Below are 13,250 nucleotides of genomic sequence, written 5' to 3'. Positions count from 1 at the left end.
ACTCCCTTGCTTAATTCTGCATGCCCAGGGTTGAGTTATTTAGCAAAATCCAAATAATCCATTTCATAAACCTTTCATGAAACCAAAATGAGAAGTTACACCCAGCTCCACTTCTGAGACCTAATGCCCTATTCACAATCATCCCATTGAAATCTCACTCTAATTTCACAAAGTGTGCTTTCTAGGGTCTGTAACAAGGAATAAGTCTGCAGGTGTCCTACTCAAACCAGCAGGCCAGGAAGGCCAAGAATTTAAACTTACTGAATATATAGGAGCCTGTAGAACAGCCAATACTTGGTGGGAAATCCTGAGACATTACTCAGAATGAGATCATTAAGGCATGCCACTAATCTTAATGTGATTTTATTCTGAGTATGCAGGAGAAGATAAAAGGCAGGACTATGTAACTCTGAGACAAACAAGAATTATGTTCCCTGTGCTGTTGGGAGTGAATGTATAAATGTATATAAGTCTTTGTTATTTTAAAAGAGCAAAATTGAACTTCTATGCCCTCTTCAAGATAAAGGAAAATTTTTTCAGTGATTTAGATCATAGAAAAGGCAACACTGAAGATCTTAACTGAATAAAAATGGCAGAGTTAAAAGAATTTCAGGATGAGTATGCTGGTTACCTCTGATCCCCCAGTTTAAGGTTAAAGATAGCCCCGTTAGTATGACATTGGTTTTAGGACATTCACTGGGAAAATAGGAGCAATACCAGGGAGAGGAATTAAATAGAAACATCACATTAGTTAATCAAGACTCCTTACTACTAGATGCCAAGAGTAAATGTCTGTAAGAGAGTTAAAGTAAAAATACCCTTAGAGAAGACTGGCTTATGAAAGTCAGGCAAGTGGACATTTGTGTTTGTTTTCTGATTATTTTAAGCAAGTTTGCAATGAATTCACCTATCTCTTTAGGACCATTTATAATTTATCAACTTACATTTCTGCAGAACCATTCTAAGCACTGAAACATCTCACGGATTTCTCTTAAGGAAGGTCCAATAATAGAACATTCGTTAACCTCCATTTTGACTGCTTAGTATCCATGCATTGCTGATTGTTAAATATTGTGAATATCAATTACTCTTGCCTGAAAATATATGTTGGTATATAGAGGTATATGTTGAAAGAGGAGTGTCTTCGTTGCATTCCATTCTCTATATTACATTGGCTATGTTGGCAAAAAAAAAGGGGGAGGGTGGTTTCCACTGGGAGCTCCAAAAGGAATATTGATTCCTCTATCACTCAGTATTCCGTTATTCTATTTCACATCTTTACAGAGGATGGATAGATAACTCTTTGTCTTGCATAGTATCTTATTATACATCTCTGGCTATTCCTCCAGAGAAACCATTAAATCGATGGCTGCAAAAATAGCGTCCTTTCTCCCAACTCACCCCAAAGATAACTGTTGGTCGTGTCTTGGCACCTGTTCACTCATAGACCAGTAGGAATGAGGAAAAGAGGCAGGAATCATAATTGAAAGGGAGTTCCTTAAGTGTAAAGATTTTGTGCTAAATTCAAAGCTACTAAGTCCCTTGTCAGGTAGGAAAGATGTATAATGTTTTGAATTTTTCTAAGAGTTTTAACATTCTGCTCCAGTCTGTTTCCCATTCCCTTCTTCCCGCATTCCTCTTGTTCATCATTAGCAAGGAATGATACCTAAGTAAATGGAAACTTTTAAAATTGACCCTTGTCCCCGTGATAGCAAACTGATTTATACAATCTGTAAGACTCAAGACAAATTTTAAATACCTTCTCATACAACTTCAAGATTCCCCCAAGCACACATATACATACATAAGATACCAGTAACTTGGAATAGTTTTTAATGTGAAAGATTTATACCAGGTAAATTAAAATTATGAAAGTGACATGTGGCTTCGGCTTTAAAGTGTGACATCTTGAGATTCGTAGGAAAGTAAATCATTATCTCATCATCATATGTGAATGACACCTTGACTGGGCCAAGACAGGAGCAGATTATGTTGTCTTATCCTCCCACTCTTGGAGAATTGATAGTACTTATGGTTCCCTATCACTCAAGAGTAAGCAATGTCCTGTCCATCTAAATACTTATTTCTTTTTTATCGAGAGGAATAATATGTAGCTAAATCTGCTTCATGCTATTTCCACTAAAGACATTACAGGTCTGACAGGAAGATGACCACTTTTCTCATGTTCATTCAAGCAACAGGATATTTGTATTGAGAACAATTAAACACATCATTTCTTAAGTCCAAGTAATCCTCTGGAATATCCTATACCTCTCTTTCAGAACATTTATTATAATAGTAAATAACTATGTAATACATAAGGTCCCTGAAGGCAGCAGCTGTTTTCTTCACCTATATGTCCCAGGCATCTTCAAGAAGGTTTGAATCAGAGTGGATACATAGTAATACATGTTAGATTATTAAAAGAATTTTCGTAAATTTAAAGTACCTTCAACTCACTTCATAAAGCAGATTGTAAATGTCAAATAAGTGTAATAAAAATTTTAAAACTCAATGAGCAGAAATTATATTGAAATCTTCAAGAAACAGAGACTTGTTTCTTGAAGAACTTGTTTCAAAGTAAGTCATATTCTTACTTTGGAACCTAACAGTTTATCCAGCTTTAAGCCATCATTTTCTCATTGTGTGCCTAGTGTAAATAATACATTTACATAATGTGAACAACAGGATAATGTCCAATATTAGTTCATTTAAGAATCTGGCAAATGTTCAATATGATACAAAGTGTGAAATATGAGATCATCTAACATTTGATGTTAATTCTCCGAAGTACTGGAAAACTGTTCAGTGGTCACGGCTCAGAAGAAGAGTTCTATTTTGTAAAGATTTTTAGTGCAAAAAAAAGAGTATTAAGCCCTACCACATGCCAGACCCTCTCCTCCTAGGTATACAAAACAAATACCTTTATCAGTAGGTCCCCTGGAGAAGGGATAGTCTACACCTCCAGTATTCGTGGGCTTCCCTGGTGGCTCAGCTGGTAAAGAATCCGCCTGCAATGCAGGAGACCTGGGTTCAATCCCTGGGTTGGGAAGATCCCCTGGAGAAGGGAAAGGCTACCCACTCCAGTATTCTGGCCTGGAGAATTCCATGGACTGTATAGTCCATGGGGTTGCAAAGAGTCAGACAAGACTGAGTGACTTTCACTTAAGCAAATATATGGCAAAGGATAGTAAGTGTTAAAAAGAAAAATAAAACGGGGGTACAAGTGGCCCCATAAACTGGAAGTAGAGGAAGCATATTTTGTTCAGGGAAGTTCTAGTTTACACAGGAGACTGAACATTAACCAGTTCTGTAAGCTAATGTCCATCGACAGATTATTGAACTCTGCTCAGTCCAAAGAAAATTAGGCATGAGAGTAACAACGCTGAAAGATTCATTCATCCATACTCCTTAGTTCTGCATAATGTCAACTGTCATTGGTTTCGGCCAGACTGAATCCAGTAATGAGACCACAGATATTTGCCTCCCAGGGAGAAGAATTATAAAGTGCTATTATGACTACATGAAAAATGGCTGTTCACAAATTTAACAGTTGCTTTATGGAAGAGCTTATGCAGTATAAATGGGCATGATAAATTTCTATTTAAAGTCTTAAATTTGCATCCTACTTTTAAAGTACTATTATAAAACCAATTAGGTTCAGTTTATTTAACAAAATTTTCTGCTGCTTCATAAAATAGTACATGGTAGTACGTGTGTATGTGACAGAGAGAAAGTTCTTCTCTAAACCCCGTCTTTACCATTGGCTACCTCCTGCATTTTACCCCTGCTCAACAAGTTGAGAATTTAAGAATATTCTGTATTAACTGTTTACTAATGCCTGTACTTCCTATAGAGTTGAAAAGTGTAGCCACAATAATCAAAATATGCTCTTCTCACAGATCCCTCATGGCTTAAACTTACTTTTCATTACAGATAATTGACAACTCATTCTCCTTTGATTTGAAAATATAGGAAAGCATTTCCATTGTCATTTTTCCCCAGAATTTTCTTGTCTAAATGCCTGGAATTCTAGCTTTATTCCGTGAAGATTTTTTAGGAGTAGTTACTATGATCAATCATTGGCATCATTAACCGAACATTAATGTTAAAGTCCTCACATATGTTAAATGTTCTTTGACTGGATCAAATATGGTAAACACTAGATTTTAATTCATCTAGGATAATCACTCCAATTTTGTACAGCCCTCCTGCAGGCTCTCTCCATTTGCATCAAAAAGTGAAATAGGATATTTAAACTAATGTTCCTTTATGTGAACATTTACACAAATACATATGTACAAATTTAGGAAGTGGAGGAGAGGAGAATGGAAAATCCAGCAAACGTTTAGTACCCCAGAGGTGGGGCAGAACTGTGCCAACGAGCAGAGCACTTGGAGCGATCCCAGGTCTAAACCACACTTGTGCCCCAGCACGACGTCACATTTGAGCCTAGTTAGAATTCTCTGTCTGTGTCTGAGCTCCACCATCAGAAGGACATGGGAAAGAGGAGCCATAGAGTTGATTCCAGTTGGAATACGAGAAATTAGAAGGTATCAAAAGAAATGGTGAGGGGACTTCCCTGGAAATCCAGGGATTTGGACTTCACTTTGCAATGCAGGGAGTGCAGGGTCGATCCCTGGTCAAGGCACTAAGATTTCACCTGTCTCACTACCAAGACACCAGAACATAAACAGAAGCCACATTATAACAAACTCAGTAAAGATTTTAAAAATGGCCCACATCCAGAAGAGAAAAAAAGAAATGATGAAAGAGAAAGATGACAGGAGACTTAAGAAAATCAGCCTATGTGAGGGGCCAAGGACATGGACTCAGTCTTCTTTCCCATTTGCCACTCAACTTCCGGCAGATTACATCAGTGGAGAGTTGGTTTTTTCCTCTGAAGCACCACTCTAAACCCTAATAGTTTCTCTTAGAAAAGTTCTTCTCAATTAATTTTATGACATTTATTACAATTACAATTGATTTTTATCCCTCACTGTTTTAGTTATTATAGGAAGTCACCCTGAGAACCGAAGACCGTGTTACCATGACCGGGAAACTGTCTAAAAATCAGGCAGAAAGGTAGTAATGAACCTTAAAAGATGGGACCAGCCTCATTTATATGTTCTTTCATCTATTGCTAAAGAGAAAGTTTAAAATATTACTACATAAGGTTTATTTTCCAGGAGCATCAATATTTTGGCACTGGTTAATGCTTTCTTCTTTTTTCCTTCCAGGAGCCTTAGCTGCCAGCGGGTGACTCTGCATAAGAACATGTTTCTGACCTACGTTCTGAACTCTATCATCATTATCATCCACCTGGTTGAGGTTGTGCCCAATGGAGAGCTTGTGAAAAGGGATCCGGTAGGCGTGGCATGATTTGTTTTTAATTTTATTTTTAAAGATATAGTATCTGTAACTGGGCTTCCCAGGTGGTTCAGTGGTAAAGAATCCGTCTGCCAATTCAGGAGACGCAGGTTCAATGCCTGGGTCGGGAAGATCCCCTGGAGAAGGAAATGGCAACTCACTCCAGTATTCTTGCCTGGAGAATTCCATGAACAGGGGAACCTGGCGGGCTACAGGCCATGGGGTCGCTTGAGTCGGACATGACTTGGCAACTAAACAACAACCTCTGTAACTAGTGAAGGTGGTGTGATTGTCTTACACAAGCAGCTTTTACATATATAATAATATTTACTTTTACAGTTGAGTTTTGCATTAAGGCATATCATCCCTGTGTAATTTTTGGAGGTATCGGTTATATGCTATAGTAAAGGGCTGGAAATAATTAAGTTATAGCCAAATAAGATTTATACCACCGATCATGAGTTGCCATAACTAATCAATAGTTTACTAACATCTCAGGGAAGTTCGCTGAGCACACACACTAGGTGTTATAAAGTAGTGCTTTGTGGTGGCCCCAGTGGGTCACTCATGGGTTACAGGTGTGCGTAGGTATTAATTGCTCATCATTCTGGGGCCTGAATGGTCTTGGGCCAATCGTTTCAGCTGTAATGCATTTACTCTAGTGGTTCTTAGGAATTTTATCATGGCTTATGTCTGCATGACTTTAAAAAAGGTTTGCATGTCCCTAGTTCACACGCTCTCACCTCCCAGTCTCTGCTGGTGGCCCCTGTGAACTGAGCCTAGCCAGAAACCAGAGGGTGAGAAAGCCCCGAAGGATATGCACCGAGTGGTTTCTCTGGGTCCCGGGGCAGAGTAGAGAGTGCATCTGAAAGCACAAACGGAAGGTATCCGGCACACAATGAATGGCCTGGGATATTTTCTTTCTTTCTTTCTTTCTTTTTTTTTTTGTTTCTCTGCTTAACTGCATTATGCAAGCATCTGTAGATAGCCTCATCTTTCAGAACTGGTACTTGATGGCTTTGCCAACCCGATGACAAAAATGCGTGAAATCTGCCCAGAGCGTGCATCCTGTGTGACAGTGGCACGGCATGGGAAAGCAGCTTAATCTGGCTTCTAATGGATCCACAGTGTTAATAGCCTCTGCAGTGTGAATACATCCAGGAAGGCATTATGATCTATCTTTTCAAACCACGGCATCTGTGATTGGGACAGAGTCCTGTCTTAGGTGCACAATGGGTTTTATCTTAATGAGTTTCCTTTTTTTCGTGTCAACTGATTTTAATAAAAGTAATCTTATGTCACTTAATCCTCACAAGACCCCAGTGAAGAGTGGATATTATCCCCATTATTAACTGAGTAAGTGGAGGTTCAGTGAAAGCACATGTCTTCCACACTATGGATCATTAGAGGTGGGGTTTGAACCCAGACCTGTCTTACACTGAAGCCTGTGTCCTCTGTGCCGCATGGAGCTCTTGTTTATCTTGGTTTCTTTCCTTAGGAAGATTGTTCTTTACGATACATACTCAGCCATTTCAAAGTGATGGCAGTCCATAATTAAAGATGCACACTGTATTTCATTAAGGAAGCTTACCCCCACTAAGATTAAAACAGGTGTAGAGGAAATTCCCTAGTGCCTTCCAATGTAGGTGATGCAGGTTCGATCCCTGGTCAGAGAACTAAGATCCCACATGGCTCAGGGCAGCTAAGCAAGCCCACAACTAGAGAGCCTGCGTGAGTAATGAGAGATCCCACATGCTGCAGATCTGATGCAGCTAATGAATAAATAATAAATAAATGTTTACAAAATAGAAAAATAGGTGTAGAAGCCATTAACTAAGACTATGTCAGCAAAGAAGACTCAAATTTGGAATTCCCTATGAAGTATGAAATCCCTGTTGATTGGCAATTCCCTAATACAAAGTAAAATGTTTAAAATTGGGGGGAAAACAAAAATCTGAGAAAGGTACCATCTGTTCAAAGTAGGCCAGGGAATGGCACTTTGGTTATTGAATAATCAGCACATCAACCTGGGAGCAGCACTCAGTCAAATGATGAGATATCGCCAATTCTTAAGTAGACACTCTCCCACCTCTCCTGTGGGAGTCTCACACCCCCTTGTCATGCCTCCACCCCACTCTCTGGATGTTAGAATAAATGGGCCTCTCATCCATGATGAGATGATACTTAACCTGTTATCTTCCTGAAATAGTATAAATTCAGGACTTTTCCGAGTTCACTAATAAATTGTAGAAGCCATTTCACCTTACCCATCAAATGAGAGCAATAAAAACTTCCCTGTTTACTTCTAAGGGGTTGTTCTAGAGTCCCAAAGACCCATAAAGCTTTTAAAAATTCCCCAGGGTGTGCTACTGCAAGCAATTGCTTGCAAGGTAACTGCTAACCCCGTCCCTGTGGCTAGCTCCTTAAGTCTCTGCACACGGCTTTCTCGACCGATCTGTTACTCTGTTCATTGTCTCAGTGTCCTAAGTTATCGTTGGTGGATGTTTTCACTTTTATAGTATACTTTAGGGACAAACAAGCCTAGGTACTCTGCCAGTCGACACGCACAGCTGCCTCCTAACCACCACCAAGCCAGCTCAGCCCTGCCTTGCAACTCCACTATTGCCTAGAAACATTTAACAATGCCTGGGAGAAGGCAATGGCAACCCACTCCAGTACTCTTGCCTGGAAAATCCCATGGACGGAGGAGCATGGTGGGCTGCCATCTATGGGGTAGCACAGAGTTGGACACGACTGAAGTGACTTAGCAGCAGGAAGCAGGTACCTAGGAACCTGGCTTAGCCACTACACAGCTGATTCCCTGGAAGAGTGTCAGTGTGAGCATAGAGGAGTGGAGAAATTAATAGAAAGCCTCCTTCTTCATGTGGAGGAGTGAGGGGTGGCTCTTTGACACACATTAGGCATTCTCAAAGTGATGTAAGTTTGAAAAACAGGAAAGAAGTTCATCTTTATAGCATGACCTAGTTCTCCTAATCAATATATTTTTAACCTAACAGACTTGGTTTTTGTTGTCTTTTGTAGCTATGCAAGAGCAAACTTCCTAGGAAAAAGCTGTAAAACTCTTGAAAGGTAGAATTTTATCCAATTAGTCAAATATTGATTGAGTGCCCCAAACTCAAATTTTAATCTTCAGGCTGAACTAAATTCATATCATTTGGGGGAAATGCCTATTTATGACATTCTCTTCACAATCCCTGGAAATACACCCAGCCTCACATGGAAACAGCGTTCTGTGTCTTACAGCTGCATATGTGAGGCTCCACCATTTATTTACCTGTTTCAGTGTGTGTGTGTATGTGTCTTTTTTTGGTAGAAAACAAAGGAACAAAACATCTGACTATTTTACTTGGTATGCCTGAATGAGAAATCTTTCCTCTGAGGTTCAAATGAAAAAAAGTGAAAGCGTTAGTTGCTTAGTCATGTCCAACTTTGCGACCCCACTGGCTGTAGCCCACCAGGCTCCTCTGTCCATGGAATTCTCCAGGCAAAAATGCTGGAGTTGATAGCCATTCCCTTCTCCAGGGGATCTTCCCAACCCAGGGATCGAATCCAGGTCTCCTGCACTGCAGGCAGATTCTTTACCCTCTAAGCCACCAGGGAAGGAAAGCCACCAATCACAACCCACTTACAATGGTAGATGGGGCATATGATCATGTGTGAGCACATGCTGCCCTCTTTCATGTGTGCAAATGTCTGGTTCTTCCAAGGGACAAACTCTGAAAGCATGTGTCTTTCACCAAATAAATAGCATAGGCTAAAAACAAACGACCACAATGACAAAAGTCAACCTATGTTTGTAAATTGTGAAGCATACACTTGGCCCAAAGCGGAGAAAAAAAACAAGGACATTTGTTTTCAGTATTTCTCTATTTGAACAGAGCTTTTGTTTTCCAGTGAGATTTTGATCCATCTCTTATCTCACCTTCCATATACAAACAACACCAGACTGCTCTCGCAGGCAGGCATAATTAGTTCAAGAAAGGGCAGGAAAGAACTCTCCAGTGGTTATAGCTTGTATGTTATTCATCCTTGAAACTGCTTATTTACTAGTTCCAAGAGAGACACAGGTCTTAAACTTTGTATTGAATCTCACCTTGAAAATGTGAGCATATAGCATATTCTATCATAAATGCAAATATAGCATATTCTATCATAAATGCTATCATAGAAGTTCAATTTCTTGGGGATCTTTTCCTATCCAAAAGACTATTAAAGTAAATTGCAGTTGAAACTGTGCATGCAGGCATTAGGAATAAAGGAGATTTTGCTGTTGTAACATATTTGAACATACAGGTCAAGAACAAGGAAAGGTTTAATTTGATTTAACTAGAAAATCCCCATCTCTCCCAGCAGTAAATTCCCCACCTCTAAAAAGACAGAGAAAATAATATCCAAACACTGAGCATCGTATCATCAGCATATTATTAAGTCATGTGTAATTTTAAATTACTCTAAATTATATGAAATATTGCATTTTTCCTGAAAAACTGACATTACAGAAAACATTAGATTAAGGTCTTCCCTAGCTGAGAAGAGTAGAGATAATAAAGAAAAACCCAAGAAAGGAGAGACAAACAAAGAAACTAAGAGGAGAAACTTTTGGAAAAGGGAAGTTATTAGATATTGTCAATCTACAAATATTTATTAAAAAAATTGAAATTAACATGAAAAACACAACCAAAGTTATAGAGAAAAGCACATCCATTAGACTCCATCTGTCTGTGATTCCAACATATGTCTCTTTCCTATAAAAAAAATACAATTTTCTATATACAAAAGAATATATACTTTTTAAAGACTTTCTTTTTTAAGCAAACTAAAGGCAGAATTGTGGGTTTGTTTGTTTTTTTCCCCTTAATTTTGACCCAATTCTCAGGTCACTGAATCAGCAGTTAAGAGGCAAAAATATTTCCCTTCCCAGTGCCCATGGGGATATATTAAAAAGAAAGTTATTTCTTGTGAAAGGAGGCTGCATCATCCCAAATGCTTTTATACTACTTCTGTGAGGGTGTATTTAGTTGGGGGCAAAAGAAAACCGTGTTCTCAGTCCTCAGCAGGGAATCCCAGTGGGCTTCTGGTCCCTTTCCCATCAAAGTAGTCAGTCTATTCCTGTGGAAGGTTTTTGGCTGGGCAAAGTCTCTCCAGTAAAACCAAGAGTGAGAATCTTCTTCCTTCACACAACTTTTTTTTTTTTTTTAAGTTAAACTCAAAATAACTCATGGAATAAATAAGGGCTGAATAGACCCTCAGTTTACTGAGTGATATGAAAATTGCCGATTGTCACTTGTATCATTTGAACATTTCATTTCCATAATATCTAAAATTTCAGTTTCTTGTTCTATCTGCTTTTTCAACAATCTTCATGGAGGGAGTCGGGAGGCAGAATTACAAGCATTGTTCTTGCTGCATCTAGAGGAAGCCGGCAGCGCCCTCATCATTTTCTAGAAAGAACTGTCTCTCTGAACTTTTTGTCTGAGTCCAAAAGGGGACAATGCAGCAAGATTAGTTTTTGCTAGGAACCTGAGTATTTTGAATCTCAAACGCCAAAACAATTGGGTCACATTTTCTATAGCCTCTTACATAAGCAAAGTTAAATGAGCCCCAAGTTCTGAAAAACAAAGTGGATTTCTTCTAAGTCTCACTTGTTCAGGACAGCTGGGACAACGGACTAGGTCAGAACTTCACCCTAGTCACAGGAAGCTCAGCTTGGAATGGATGCTCAGAAGTGAAACCAAGGGTCCAAACTGACTCCTCCTGCCCAACCTAGAGGAGCCTGGTGGGAGGGTGGGCTTATACACATGAGGGAAGTGACAGCAAGGCTTGGGGGATGAGAGATCAATGGCCAAGAAAACTGTACTGGAACTATCCATTTTGGTGCCTATGGAAGATATTTGATTGAGAAAGAACAAGTAGTATGGATCTGAGGAACAGGCAGAGAGGATAATGCCGAGATGTGGCAATGAAGTGAGGTATCTTACCCTGGGTACTTGTGTGATTTCACTTGACTTACATAAAAACACCAACAAATGGTCTTTTAACCAAGACCATATGGTACAGAAAAGTATAGAGGATATCCTTATTCTTTTTAAAATGTATTAATTATAATCAACCATATTCCCATATGGCTGTAAATAATTTATTCTTAAGATGGCTATAAACATCAACCCAGTTTCTCTCATCTGACCCCTCTGGGCGATACCTCTGCACAAGAAATTCAGTTCAGCTCAGCTCAGTTCAGTTGCTCAGTCGTGTCCAACTCTCTGCGACCCCATGAATCTCAGCACCCCAGGCCTCCCTGTCCATCACCAACTCCCAGAGTTCACTCAGACTCACATCCATCTAGCCATCTCATCCTCTGTCGTCCCCTTTTCCTCCTGCCCCCAATCCCTCCCAGCATCAGAGTCTTTTCCAATGAGTCAACTCTTCACATGAGGTAGCCAAAGTACTGGACTTTCAGCTTTAGCATCATTCCTTCCAAAGAACACCCAGGACTGATCTCCTTTAGAATAGACTGGTTGGATCTCCTGTAGTCCAAGGGACTTTCAAGAGTCTTCTCCAACACCACAGTTCAAAAGCATCAATTCTTCATCGCTCAGCCTTCTTCACAGTCCAACTCTCACATCCATACATGACCACAGGAAAAACCATAACCTTGACTAGACGGACCTTTGTTGGCAAAGTAATGTCTCTGCTTTTGAATATGCTATCTAAGTTGGTCATAACTTTCCTTCCAAGGAGTAAGCATCTTTTAATTTCATGGCTGCAGTCACCATCTGCAGTGATTTTGGAGCCCAAAAAAATAAAGTCTGACACTGTATCCACTGTTTCCCCATCTATTTCCCATAAAGTGGTGGGACCAGATGCCATGATCTTTGTTTTCTTAATGTTGAGCTTTAAGCCAACTTTTTCACTCTCCACTTTCACTTTCACCAAGAGTCTTTTTAGTTCCTCTTCCCTTTCTGCCATGAGGGTGGTGTCATCTGCATGTCTGAGGCTACTGATAGTGACCTACAAGCAGTGTCTTGCAGCATGGTTTTGGGAGGGAGTCCTCATCTCAGTGTTTGCCCTTGTTTCCCTTGCTTTGAGAAGGCTGTCATGAATTTAGTGCACTTATTCTAGATTTGTTTTCATTCTTAAAAAGAAACTTTCAGCTGAGATACTAGAAGTTTTCTTTCCCCTTTTGATTTATTTTGTTTACCTTTTTATTTTGTATTGGAGTATAGCTGATTAACAACATTATGGTAGTTTCAGGTGAACAGCGAAGGGACTCACCCATGCATATACATGTATCCCTTCTCCCCCAAACTCCCCTCCCATCCAGGCTGCCACATGACACTGAGCAGAGTTGCCTGTGCTATGCAGTAGGACCTTGTTGGTTATCCATTTTAAACACAACAGTTTTTACACGTCCATCCCAAACTCCCTAACTATCCTTTCCTCCCATCCTTCCTCCTCCCTCCATCTGCAACCGTAAGTTAGCTCTCCAAGTCTGTGAGTCTGTCTCTGCTTTGCAAATAAGTTCTTTTGTATCATTTCTTTCTAGATCCTGACTATAAGGGATGTCATATGATATTTGTCTTCTCTGTCTGACTTACTTCACTCAGCATGACAACCTCTACATCCATCCATGCTGCTGCAAATAGCATTATTTCATTCTTTTTAATGGCTCAGTAATATTTCATTATAATATGTACCACATGTAAATACTAGAAGTTTTGTACACTCCCTTGGGATATGTTGGTTAACTGTCAGAAAGCTATGGCACAATAGTCAGTTTGATATTTGTTGTGTTTAGGGGGCTTGCTTCAAATACCATAGCATTGTTCTTGCTAAAGCCCAGGATGTCAAATCCCAACTCT

At 39.6% G+C, this 13,250-nt stretch overlaps 1 protein-coding gene across 1 annotated transcript in view; it reads left to right on the top strand.

Moving 5' to 3' along the window:
* CALCR (calcitonin receptor) overlaps positions 1–13,250 on the top strand; it is a 111,371-nt gene that overhangs the window by 81,765 nt on the left and 16,356 nt on the right. The window contains exon 8 of the mRNA XM_019959686.2: positions 5,241–5,367. Coding sequence (XP_019815245.1) covers positions 5,241–5,367 — 127 coding nt within the window. The remainder of the gene's footprint in view (positions 1–5,240; positions 5,368–13,250) is intronic.

This window comes from Bos indicus, chromosome 4 (genome assembly GCF_029378745.1).
Source record: "Bos indicus isolate NIAB-ARS_2022 breed Sahiwal x Tharparkar chromosome 4, NIAB-ARS_B.indTharparkar_mat_pri_1.0, whole genome shotgun sequence".
Lineage (NCBI taxonomy): Eukaryota > Metazoa > Chordata > Mammalia > Artiodactyla > Bovidae > Bos > Bos indicus.
The sequence above is the reverse complement of the archived record's forward strand: the minus strand, read 5'-3'. Positions and strand labels throughout refer to the sequence as shown.